Source organism: Nicotiana tabacum, chromosome 17 (genome assembly GCF_000715075.1).
Source record: "Nicotiana tabacum cultivar K326 chromosome 17, ASM71507v2, whole genome shotgun sequence".
Classification (NCBI taxonomy): domain Eukaryota; kingdom Viridiplantae; phylum Streptophyta; class Magnoliopsida; order Solanales; family Solanaceae; genus Nicotiana; species Nicotiana tabacum.
In genome coordinates this window covers 44,875,347-44,889,382 of record NC_134096.1, presented here as the reverse complement: position 1 = coordinate 44,889,382, position 14,036 = coordinate 44,875,347, and the positions used below count along the sequence as shown (strand labels likewise).

General features: G+C 34.2%; 1 protein-coding gene across 1 annotated transcript; it reads left to right on the top strand.

Moving 5' to 3' along the window:
• Positions 1-764: 764 nt before the first annotated feature.
• Positions 765-4,497, top strand: LOC142171813 (uncharacterized). Its single transcript, XM_075235517.1, has 2 exons — positions 765-1,405; positions 4,311-4,497. The coding sequence occupies exons 1-2, from the start codon at positions 765-767 to the stop codon at positions 4,495-4,497; spliced, it is 828 nt and encodes a 275-aa protein (XP_075091618.1).
• The last annotated feature ends 9,539 nt before the right edge of the window (positions 4,498-14,036 follow it).

Sequence of the window (14,036 nt, the reverse complement as noted above, 5' to 3'; positions counted from 1 at the left end):
TCTCGCAGCTTACAACCACAGGTGAGCCTATTTTTAAGTTGTTGAAAAAGAACGCCGCTATCAAGTGGACAGATGAATGCCAAGAAGCTTTTGATAAGATCAAGGAATATTTGTTAAATCCCCCTGTTTTGGTCCCGCCGGAACCTGATAGGCCTCTGTTTTTATATCTGTCAGTAATGGATAGTTCCTTTGGTTGTGTTCTGGGTCAACATGATGCCACAGGCAAAAGGGAACAAGCAATATATTATTTGAGCAAAAAGTTCACCACTTATGAGGCCAAATACACTCTTTTGGAACGGACATGTTGCGCCTTAACCTGGGTCGCCCAGAAGCTTAGGCATTATCTTTTGGCCTATACAACTTACCTCATATCCCGAATGGATCCCCTAAAGTACATCTTTTAGAAGCCGATGCCAATAGGCAAATTGGCAAAGTGGCAAATCTTGCTCACAGAGTTTGATATTGCTTATGTCACTCGCACTGCCATGAAGGCACAAGCTTTGGCTGATCATCTGGCAGAAAACCCGGTTGATGATGAGTATGAATCTTTGAACACATATTTCCCAGATTAAGAGGTTAATTTAGTTGAAGAAATAGTCCAAGATGACAGTCAAATTTGGAAACTATACTTTAATGGGGCTGTCAACATCAAAGGCATAGGGATTGGGACAATTCTGGTATCACCTACTGGGCAACATTACCCTGCTACGGCGCGACTTTGTTTTTTCTCTACAAACAATACAGCAGAATATGAAGCTTGCATCATGGGTCTGAACATGGCAATAAATCTAAATGTGCATGAACTGTTGGTGATGGGAGATTCAGATTTGCTTATTCGGCAGGCTCAAGGTGATTGGGAGACTCGAGACATCAAGCTCATTCCATATAGACAATGTGTGGAGGATCTTAGCAAAAGGTTCAAGTCCATCGAATTCAGGTACATTCCCAGGTTTCACAATGAATTAGCTGATGCCTTGGCCACCCTGGCCTCAATGCTTCCATATCCGGGTAATACTCACATTGACCCATTAGAAATTCAAATTCGGGATCAACATGGTTATTGCAATACAATTGAAGCAGAACCAGATGGTGAACCATGGTATCGTGATATTAAACAGTTTCTGAAAACAAGAGAATATCCGGAACATGCTAATAGGGATCAAAAGAGAACTGTTAGGCGACTCTCTAATGGTTTCTTTTTGAGTGGGGAAATCCTATACAAAAGAACTCCGAATTTGAATTTGTTGAGATGTGTGGATGCCAAAGAAGCTGAAATAATTATGAATGAGGTGCATTCGGGAGTTTGTGGCCCGCACATGAATGGATATGTTCTAGCAAAGAAAATCCTTCGGGCAGGATATTATTGGCTTACTATGGAACGAGATTGCTTTCGTTTTGTTCGCAAGTGCCACCAGTGTCAGATTCACAGTGATTTGATTCACTCGCCTAATTCAGAGTTGTATCCTATGTCGGCTCATTGGCCTTTTGTTGCTTGGGGAATGGACGTCATTGGCCCAATCGAGCCAAAAGCTTCAAATGGGCACAGATTTATCTTAGTTGCAATTGATTACTTCACCAAATGGGTGGAAGCTATTACATTGAAAGCAGTTACCAAGAAAGCAGTAGTAGACTTTGTTCACTCCAACATTATCTGTCGTTTCGGTATTCCAAAAACCATTATTACAGATAATGCTGCTAATTTGAATAGTCATCTGATGAAGGAGGTATGTGAACAATTTAAAATTGAGCATCGCAATTCTACTCCTTACCGTCCCAAAGCTAATGGAGCTGTTGAAGCTGCAAATAAGAACATCAAGAAGATTCTTAGGAAGATGATCCAAGGGTCTAGACAATGGCACGAGAAACTGCCTTTTGCTCTTTTGGGATACCGGACAACTGTCCGTACATCAATTGGCGCAACGCCCTACTTATTGGTTTATGGAACTGAAGCGGTCATACCTACTGAAATTGAGATTCCCTCTCTCCAAATCATTATTGAAGCAGGGATTGAGGACACTGAATGGGTGAAGTCCCGATTGGAACAGTTGAATTTGATTGATGAAAAGCGTTTGGCGGCAGTTTGTTTTGGTCAGTTATACCAACAAAGAATGGCACGCGCTTACAATAAGAAAGTGCGCCCAAGAAAATTCGAGGTAGGACAACTTGTTTTGAAACGTATCTTTCCGCACCAGGAAGAAGCAAAAGGAACGTTCGCACCAAATTGGTAAAGTCCTTACCTCGTCAAGAAAGTATTGTTAAAAGGAGCTCTATATTTGGTAGATATAGAAGGAAAGGTGACTGATATATCCGTCAACGCAGATGCGGTCAAGAGATACTATGTATGACATGGCTATATTGAGGCATTCTTATATTTAGCATTCTCATGTTGGGATGACGAAAGGCTATCATTCTCGCTACCCAAACACTGGTCAACCCTAGTTATCCCTTTGAAGCCTTGTTTATATTTCTTTGTTTTCCCCTCTTTTGGAACCAAAAAAAAAACCATCAAAACAAGTTCATGTTCATTGAACTACATTCGACCTGATTCCGAAAGGATACGTAGGCAGCCTCACTCTGGGGTTTGGTCACACCAAAACAAAAATCCACATGTCCCAAGTATTCAAATAAACTGGGGCATGGTTTTATTTTATTTTCGATGGTTGTTCCATCAAAATGGTTCCAAAAGTTGTAATTCAGTTAAATATTTAGGTCTTCATATATCTTAGCACAAGCATGGTTAAGACAAAGAACTCAGTTTCAAAGTGAAGTTTACAACATATTTCGAGAATTAGACGGTTCAAACGGATCGGGCATCCAGTCCAAAGTGCATGTCATGTTCATTGAATCCTCCAGATAAGTCCTTTCTTATTTTTAATTTTTCCCTGAATGGGACACTTCTTGATTAAGTTGTAAAACTTGTTAGTTCACTTTCTTGTTTTCTTTCGCATTACTTTCTTGAGTCCCTTTCAGTCTAATTTTGTCAAAGCAAAGCAAAGAAAAGGCCACAAAATTAGGTACAGTCTCCCTGTTATATAAAGCAAAGATTGCTGGGCATAAACCGTATAGGAAAAGGCATAAAGCCATCTGTGATTTTCCTTGACGAGAAAAAGGCTGGAAGGACTGAACAATGTTCCAAGGGTCAACAAAAGTTACTCAGTTAAAAGATTTTTGGGAAGCAAGGTTGTTTGCACCATGAACACAAATGGTGATAGGCGCAAAATGGTTAGGTTTTGATGTTGAGAAAGAAGATCTCTAGAAAGAAAAGACAGAATCTCCCGGCAACTTGTACAATCATCGACGGAGCCAGTTTTTCTAACAAGTGTAATAGACGCAAGGTCAAGTCGCCCAAGAAATCAAGGCCACAAACTGACCACCATTTTAAAACTAACAAATCTTTCTTTGTTCAGAACAGGAACAAAACAGTTGTAGGAAATAGTTCATGAAAAGACGAACACCACCAAGTGAAGTTCTCAAATCCTTGATTTTCTTCCAATATACATGTAATCATTTTATTTTTAGTTTCATTTTAGGGAACCAATACCCTAACTTCAACACAGGGTACTACATCCCCTGGTTGCATTACTTTCTGCTAACATAGGGTACGCCATTCCCTAGTAGTATCTTAGAGTGCCACGAGCCTCATTTTATTGCTAAAATTGGGTACGACATTTCCTAGTAGCATCTCAGAGTGCCACGAGCCTCATCTTACTGCCAAACACAGGGTACTACATCCCCTGGTTGCATTTTAGTGCCAACATAGGGTACGACATTCCCTAGTAGCATCTCAGAGAGCCACGAACCTCATCTTATTGCCAAACACAGGGTACTACATCCCCTGGTTACATTTTAGTGCCAACATAGGGTACAACATTCCCTAGTAGCATCTTAGAGTGCCACGAGCATCATTTTATTGCTAACATTGGGTACGACATTCCCTAGTAGCATCCTAGAGTGCCATGAGCCTCATCGTATTGTCAACACAGGGTACTACATCCCGTGGTTGTATTTCTTATTGCAAACATATGGTACGACATTCCCTAGTAGCATCCTAGAGTGCCACGAGCCTCATCTTATTGTCAACACTGGGTACGACATTCCCCGGTTGCCTTCCTTCTGGTTAACATAGGGTACGACATCCCTATTATTCAAAAAAAAAAAGAGAAGAAAAAGATACCCATTTGTTTTTTCAATTCTTTATTCTGCAATAGCAAAGATAGTTTAATGTGTTTTCAATAACTCAGTAAATATTTCCTAGTGAAAAATGGGGCAGAAATATTTTGTTCGTTTTGTCTGTTTCTGATGGCTTGCAGGTTTTTCTGCAAAGCACGGATTGGATGTGCAAAAAAAAGATTCCAACTCTTGCCAAAAGAAAGTGGAACCTTTGATCTCAACACCAGCCGCAACCAACTTCGACATAATGCATGCGAAGACATAGGGTCTCAAGATCCATCTTCTCATCATCAGATCAAGAAACAAGCTTGTGAGAATATTTCATAGTCTGTTGCATCGAGAGCATCAAGTTTCAGTCTAAAGTCAATGGGAGAAGCAACTCAAAAATCAAGACTAGACTCCATATGACTTTTAGATAGGAATTTTGTAACTCTTAGATTTTAAGAGTATGTAATTTTCTATTTATTTTGTTGTAATAGTAGGAACCGCGGACCAGAACCTCGACGGAACTTCGCTCGATTCTCCATCTAAGCATACTCCATCACTCTTCTTCCACTTGAACTACACGTGACCTGATTCCCTTATAACCCGGGATATGTAGGCTGCCTAAAATCAAGGCTCGGTACATCTTTTTCTTTTAACTTCTTTTCCCTTTTAAAAATAGTGAGGTCAAAAATCAGTCACATTGTTCATTTTCTTTGCCTGAAAACTCTTTATGTTTCCAAGCAAAGAGGGGCATGCTGTGAACACCTAATTTTTGACCGCACCCAAATTCGATACTATTTTAGTGTAAAATATTTCTTTTAGGTCTAATCTTAATATTTTAAACTTTTATCTTACTCTTAATAGGTTTTATTTGAAAAAATAAATATTAAAAACTAAAAAAAAAAATATTCACATTCTTAGGGTCTAAGTTTATTTCTATTTATAAGAGAAAAGAAAATTTACAAAATATATTTGGTTTCTTTTAATTAGAATTCAAATAAGTATGCTATGGTATCTTTTCTTAGTATTATTTAAATTATATGCAAATATTTAATTTCCTTATATTTTTCTTAGTCTAAAAGAAGTGGGTTCATATTTTTATTTATGTATTTTACCTTACCTTTTCTTTAAATAAAAGAAGTAAATAAAATAACATATTTTTAATAATAATAATAAAAAAGAGATCTTACCCAATTCCCAACTTCCCCACTTCCCCCATTTCACTCACGTCCCAACCCCCATGTCCCCAAGTCTTTCACGCACACACATGATCACACACCCACAACATCACATACACACACACGATCTCACCCTCATATCTCTGAATGCATAATCCCATTTTCATATATAAAAGGACACAAAAGGGGGGAGAGGGGAGGAATTCTTTTTTTAGGGGAAAAATAAAACAACATGGCAGCTAGTAAATGCTAAAAGGACAGAGCCGCAACACCGAAAAAGAAGAAAATCCGATAGATACTTCATCATCCTTACTCCTCATCAGTCAGCGACGAGTCGAGGTCGTCCTTCGGAGTTCTTTGGTCGTGGTTTAGTAATTTTCCTGTTGAAACTCTGTTTGCTCGGAAGATTCTGTTTTCTTTCACTTTGTCAATAAAGGTTCTTTTTCTTGTTCTTTACTTTATTCTATGTTAATATTACACTTTTGTCAATGTTTAAATGAGTATTTTGGTTTCATTTTTATTGTTTGTTTTTAAGCATGAAGATGCCTTAATTTTTCTCTAATAAGTGATTAATTCATTGTTCTGGATTACATATTTCTCTTGTTAAGAGATAAAGTATTATTTTATTGTAATATCTAAATAAGAATTTTAGGGAAGTTTACTTATTTAGATGGTTGGTTAAGTTTCTGTTTATGATGTTCAATGAAATAAGTACAAGTTGAATTTTATGAAACATACACAAGCCATTTGATAGAGTAGGCCTTAGGTTAAATGGAAAACTGAAATATAAAAAAAAATAAAAAAAATAAAAAATTTTGTGCCGAGTGATTTCTGCCACTGCTAAGTTTTGTCCATTTTTCAATGTTACCATTTGTATTTACACTATTTTATTTGTTGGATAAACATTATGGAAAAAATATTTTCCTTAAAATTCTTTAACATTTTCATGTCTTTGTGTTAATCATGCCTTTTGTAGCCATTGTGAATAATTTATCTGTTTTTATGAAGTTTTCTGTTTCATGTATTTTAGGTTGTGATATTTGCTTAAAAATAAATTGGAACTATTTAATTTAATGTGTTTGGGATAGAATATTGCTCTATAGCTTATTTAGTAATTGGAATAGAAGGAAATAATTTTAGATGAGATAATGAATATACGTTTGTTACAAAGGATGTCATTAGGCGCATGAACTCTTTCACATAATGTTACAGTGGTTCGGGTCAAGACTCAAATTTGATAAATAAATGGGTTGTTGTGTGGATCTTTGGATATAGTCAAGAATAACATTAGAGTAATTAAGTTGTTATGATAGTAACCGGAGTTTAGGCCTTTTAAGATTTAAATTGGAGGATCATGTGTGCATTCTCTCGTCTTGATTCTTTTAAAATTTAAAATAATTATGTTTTGACCATGTGTACATTCTGTACCTTGGTTTAACATCTAACTTCAAAGAAATACCTTGTGTGCGTACCGCATCTTGGTAAACACAATTAATAAAATACAATAATTAATTAAGTGATAATAGACACATCACAACCAGTAATATACAAGCATAGCCAATAATTTAATTAAGCCAGGTATGATTAAAGCGACCGTGCTAAAACCACGGAATCCGAGAGTGCCTCACACCTTCTCTCGGGTTAACAGAATTCTTTACCCGGTCTTTTGTGTTCGCGGACCGTAATTCGGAGTCAAAACTTTCTCGATTTGGGATTTCAAATAAACCGGTGACTTGGGACACCAGAAATTATCCCAAGTGGCGACTCTGATTAAATAAATAATTCCATTTCGAATAATGTCACTTAAATTGGAAAAACTCCTTTCTTTCCTATTCCCCCGGGAAAAAGGAGGTGTGACAGCTGGCATTAAGTGCATCTCACTCAGATCGCACCAAGGTTTCGTTATCCCTAATCTCACCTTTAAACCTTCTGTATTGATCCCTTATATACGTTTAGGGGTAATATTGTTCAACAACTACCTAAATATGCACTCTCTCCCGAGTAATACATACTAAATAGGCACAGCTAATTGAAGGCCATTCAATCAATCACAAGAATAATATAGTCGAACAAATAGAGAAAATACTACGGCAAATCTATATTAACGTAACAAGAAAATCATCCTTCAATAGGTTCCATCAAAACCCTAGATAATAAATTAGCTATTCATAATAGTATGCATAACTACAATACTAGAATTCATAACCAATAATGAAAATAAGAAGAAGGAAGTGAAAAACTCGTAGAAGAATTCTCCGTCTTGTTCCTAGTGTGTTCTTTCCTCCTCAGGTCGAATCCCTGGTCTAATGTCGGTCTCTCTGTCCAATTTCGGTCTCCTCCCTAAAAATGGTGTTTAATGACTATTTATATGTGTTGGGTAAAAATTTAAATAAAATAACCCAGTACATAACTAAATAGGAGACAAAATAGGTTTGAAACCCGAAACATGTGTCTGCCATGCAAAACGCGCGACGCACCTCGCGTCAGGCTGCGCGTCGCGTGCTCAAACGCGAGAAAATTGCTTCGCCTCCCCAGACACTGCTGCTTCGTTTTCAATTTATGTTGCCTTAGATTTTCTTCAGCTTTCATCCTTGTTTCTTGTCTCTCTCTTTCACGTTTTTTGTCTCTTTCTTTTCCTTTCTTTTGAATTTTTTTATTTTGTCTTCTTTTGATTTCTTTTATCCCCTAATTAAATAATCATAATTTTATTTTTATAGTATATAAAATATACATAAAATCTCTACTTTACTTCCAATTTCGTCTTCAACGTATCTACACATAAAATAGACTCAATTAAGCACAAATATAGTATAGTTTAGCATTAAAGGCCCTAAATATACGATAAATAATATACTAAAATATAGAATTATAGCCGAACATCACCAGGTACTATGATTTTACTTGGCATAAATTGAGAAAATATGCGAACTGGTATTGAAATTGACAGTAAAAAAAATAAAAGCAAACCAAACGAGATATGTAGCTTGGGCCCTCGAACCAAATGAAACAACAAAGGAAATATAAGTAGAGTAACAGAGTATTGAGAACCTTGAGAAAAGAGTATTATATTGCTTTTTTACTGTCTGAGCCCCCTTTACAAATGATCATACCCCATTTATATAGTATGGGAGTTCTACTCTTGATACAATTCTAAACATAGTAAGGGCTCTCATGATGGGCTAATTAATGGGCCTCTTCTTGATACGTGTTGTGATTTCCGCCGAGATTCTCCCCCTAATTGCGGCTGTAACGGCTTTTTATTTCTTGGCTCGATCTTGATCCTGGCCGATTTCGATCTTGGTCGATCTCGATCTCGATCTCGATCTTGATCGGTCTCTGATTCTTCGAGCTCGATCTTGACCGACCTCGATCTTGATCGGTCTCTGGGTCTCGAGTTCTACAACATGTTCTTCGTACCATGGCTCGATATTACAATGATGAACCTTGAACCATCATGTTCCAATCTCGATTAATCATATGAAGGGCAAAACTCGATTTTGACCGTATACAAAACTACTTCGAGTATCTAAAAAGCAGTATATATAAAGTATAAACCCTTACTTTGCCTTGTCTATTATGTATAAAAGTAATCAACTCTAAAGGACTCTTCTAAAGATTTTGAGATTTCATTATCAACATTCACATCAAATTATTGCTTCCTATATATCACATGTTTCTTACGAAATCCAGGTTCGATATTTATTTTCCTTGGTAGAAATCATAATAAATGCAAATCCTTTTTCTTTATATTTATTATAAAGAAAGAAATCAAACATTTTCAATTTACAGAATTTTTTTTTAAACTTATACATAATTTATTAGGTGTAACAAAAAATGAGACCCCACAAAAATGAGGCATAAAGTTGTTATTTTACATGTGGCACTTCACAATCACTTCAAAACGAGAACTACCCCATGCATATTAATTTGCCTTTTTCCGATAGTAGTAGGTTCCAATCTCTAAAACTCCATCAATTGAAATTCCTTCAACTCTTAATCATGCTTAAGTAAAATATTGGGATAAAATAACCACCATTAAAATAATGTATATTAAAATAACCACCATATGTAGAAGACACCCGTTAATGACATCATTTGTTCATTGATTCAGTGTAAACGTCAAATATATTGATTTTTTCCACCAAGAAGGAGGGTTTGATCACAAAGTTGTTCGTGATGATTCTAATTATTCAAATCTTTTATGACAAGTACAAATTACAGTTACAAAATACGGTGAGGAATTTAAAGTATAAATTCATACTAATAATAGCAATAACATGTATATCATCACAGATGAGGCTGCTACAAGTAGTTAAAAAGCCGTTCAGCCGAGTTACTATATATTTACAAGTCATCGGAATAACAATATCCATAATGGCATAGCATGATCACTCTAACACACAGACTCATTATCAATTATGTTATTATTTAAAGAAACAAACTCTAATGTTCCACGAAAGAATAAGCGGTTGTCTCTTTTACTCTTTATATAGTCTTGAATATTCTTGACAAAGGGGAACATAAAAAAACTTAATGAGTCTATTTTTTTTGCTAATTGATCACTTAAAAGGAATACATGTTTTTGGTTCTACTACGTCTTTCATTAAACTACTTCAATTATCCAATTTTTTGTATGATGTTATTTTCTTTAGAAACAGTATTAATATATCCGTTAGAATTTCATATATATATATATATATATATATATATATATATATATATATATATATATATATTCCTTTTTTTTTAAAATGTAAATACTTATTTGTTTATGTTAGGCATGAGGAACAAGCCCACTAATTTGCTTAAATGTTAGCGTGATGTTAAAATATTAATTAGACTAATTCAAAATGCCTCATATATTCCTATTTTCACTGTTACATTTTGGTTGTTAGTATTCCTTTATAAGGACATCGTTAATTGCGAGCTTTCTTTACCAGAACGAAGAAGATATAAGGAACTTACTTACTACCTTCACAACACGAAAGAACAAGAAAAGATAAGAACATGATTCCCTCTTTGTGAAAGCTAGGGACTAGGAAGAATACTCATTCTGTATCAGATGATAGTTATAGACAATATTAACTCTACTGTATGGAGGATTTTAAATCAACTAATTATTACCGCGCCAACTATTTATTTAATCTGTATGAGCTTAGATTAAATTGTGATGACATATTATGCATATTTATTTTTACCGAAAGCAGTGTATGCATGCCTACACTATGCAACCACCCGTGCTTGCAACTGAAGTTAACCAACACACTTACAAACCGAAAACAGAAAGTAAAAAAAAGAGGGAAAAAACAAAAAAGACAAGTTATGTTAACGGACATAATGATTGAAGTGAAAATTTTACAAGGTGTCACTTAATTCAAATATCACATCAAATCATTACGAAGAAATTTTAGGGGCTCGTTGAGAGAAGGCACGACATACTAAAATCAAAATGAATCTAGCGACGGATTTTACTAAGGAGTACTAAAATTCATTGCTAAATTGAATTAGTGACAAACTTCAGCCCGTGGATAACATATACTCCCTCCGTTCACTTTTACTTGTCCACTATGAACTTTACACGTCCCTTAAGAAATAATAAATGAAGTACATAATTTATCATGATATCCATATTAATTGATGCATATTTTTAATGAATTTGAAAAAATGATTTGAAATGAGTAATTAATATTGTGGGTATAACAGGAAAAAAGAAATTGTCTTCTCTTGATATGCTAAAAGTGACAAGTAAAAGTGAAAATCTATTTTTAGAATACTGAACAAGTAAAAGCGAACGGAGGGAGTATAGCCATAAATAAGAATTTCGTCTGTAATTAACTATTAGCACAATTGTTTTGTGCCCAACTTAAAAATAAAATTAATTACTATGTCACTAATCCGTCACTGCGAGAATATGATGGGTGAATCCTCGAGGGCTGAGGCATTAAAATCTAGGTACATCAACTACATTGAATTCACTGGAACGCGTTTGAACCAAAATATATTTTCCTCCAACAACTCAGTTAATGCGGATTAGAAATTTAAAAGAAACAGAAAAGCAGCTTTTCTAACTTCCAAGATAATACTCCCTCCGTTCACTTTTATTTAACAAGTATATTAAAAATAGATTTTTATTTTTACTTGTTACTTTACGCATATCAAGAGAATGACAAAAAAATAATTTTGTTATGCACATAGTATTTATTACTCATTTCAAATCATTTTCTCAAATTCAATAAAATATGCATCAATTAATATGGATATCATGGTAAATTATGTACTTCATTTATTATTTCTTAAAGGACGTGAAAAGTCAAAACATATCAATTAAAAGTGAACGGAGGGAGTAGCAAAATAATGACATTTCCAAGTCTATTACTGAAACTGTAGCACATCTGAGTAACTTCTGCTATTGCTACAAAGTAAAATTACAATAGGGTCAAAAGTACAATAAGCATGTATTCTTGAATGCATGTGAATTACTTGGTGGCTCCTACTTCCAGCTTTGCGCATAATACGATTTACTCGTTAAATCCAATTTACATGAAGTATTTTCTTCGTTAGTTTGTCCCAAAAATAATGACACATTATATATTTAGAAATAACTTCTTCTTTTTTTGTAATTCTCATTCACATTTAATGATTTCATTTCTAACCATACAAATGCGTATAACTTGTTTCAAATTCTTGCAAGTTCCAAAACTCTTTCTATTTTTCTTAAGGATGTCCATCGGGACGGGACGGGACAGGATAGAACGGAATGATTTTAGCGGGACAGGGCAAAACAGAACAAGACGGGACGATTTTAGCAGACCAGGCGGGACGAAAACTTAAACGAATAAAAGAGACCAGGCCCTATCCCAACCGGAATAAATGAGACCCGTTAGGCCTGACCATTCCACCAACTAACAGGAGGGGACGGAACATAACAGAACACAGGCCCTTAGTGGTTTCTTTTTAGATTTTTATTAATTTAAATATTAAAGCACTTAAAATTATAAAGAGTTTTTAAAATTAACAACGGTTAGGTTTTTTAAGTTGACAATGACTAGTTTTTCAACAAACTTAAACTTAATAAATTATAAAGAAGCTAAGTAAAAAATTATAAAATATTAAAAAATTTGTAGCAAAATACTTTAGTAAATATAAAAGACTTGTAACTTATTTAATATAATTCCAAGGTATGAAGTAACTAAGTAAAACAATTCATAAAAAAAAGTCAAGGCTAAATTTAATAGAAATTTTAAAATTTCACACACAAATACAAGTCTCTTGAAGAGCATCTAAAGAATAAGCACCTAATCTACACAGTCATCTTCTGGGAATATTTTTATTTGAACTAAACCTCTAAGTAGCTAATTAAAAATTATCGTGCTAGTATATGTACTCTCCTATATAACTTCTTTCTAACTGTCGTATAATAAAAGTGAGAATCTCCTCTGAAATTGGCAATGTCGCTTGATGTTCCATGAGCTCCATGTCGTCATTGCTTGTAGTGCAAAGTATCTCACTGTATCCTTCTTCTTTGATGGTTAATTTTTGTAAACCAAGATTTCTTCTTCGGGATAAATTCAGTCTCTAAATAAGACAAAAAACTCTAGGTTGTCCTCTGCTAATGAATGGTTGTGGTCTTTGATTTGAAATTTTTTCATGCTAAAAGCACTTTTTGAATCTACTAATGATGCTTGAATAGCCAATACATCTCGAGCCATTCTTGAAAGAGTTAGAAATGTCTTGCCACGCCCCTCCATCTCGAGCTGTTGGATTTTCAGTTTCTGAAATTTCTAAATTCTCATTAATTTTACAAACAAGTCCCTTTGCACTTTAATTTTAAAGATGGGTTAAGTATATTCAAAATTAAACAAACTAGAGGGAATAGGGAAAAATACTTTTTAAATTTCAAAACCATTTCTTTGACGGCCGATGTATAGTCATTATTTTTTTTTCTTAGCAAATACAACTGAAATTTCATAAATATACTATAAATTTGTGTTACAAAAGGATAATATACACCAAAAAATTATTTTATAGCATAATAAAATCTCTTTAAAGATTTAGTAAGCTCATGAATTTCATCCCAATCAGACTCGACAATTTGATCAGTAGGGTTAGTATTATGTGCATTAAATACCATTTGTATAGACATAAGCAAAAAAAAATTTGGAACGTTTTTACATAGAAGTTCAGCATATGCACATTGATCCTTAAATTCACAAATTCTACTCGCTTTACTAGCACGAAAAATATAGAAACAAGCATATTGTATTTTAGCACAAGAATAAAAAATAAATCAATACCATATTTTATAACTAAATTAAAAATATGACATGCACATTTAACATGAAAAATTGAATTATTAAGTGGGCAAATTCTAACTTTTAAACTATTCTTTGTAGTGGTGTAAGCAGAAGCAATAACTAATGTGAAAGTTAAAACTTTGTCAAATAGACCATAGAATTGAACAATTTCTAGAACAGTAAATGCCACATATGCCCTAGTTATTTTGAATCAATAAATTTATAAGCAATATTACGTTTTTGCATGTTTCAGTTATGATCAATCTAATGACATATAACAGTTAAATAATTAGTCATTAAGACTATGACCTATATCAGAAATGATAGATGCTTTACAATCTAAGTGGTAAAATACATAACATATATACTGAAGAACGTCACTTTGAAATTTAAGCACATCATTTCTAAT

What these genes read in the sequence shown, in the direction of transcription:
- LOC142171813 (XM_075235517.1), top strand. Translation starts at nt 765, where the DNA reads ATGGGTCTGAACATGGCAATAAATCTAAATGTGCATGAACTGTTGGTG. An exon ending in TGCTTTCGTTTTGTTCGCAA is followed by an intron (nt 1,406 to 4,310) that starts GTGCCACCAGTG and finishes GATGGCTTGCAG; the next exon opens with GTTTTTCTGCAAAGCACGGA.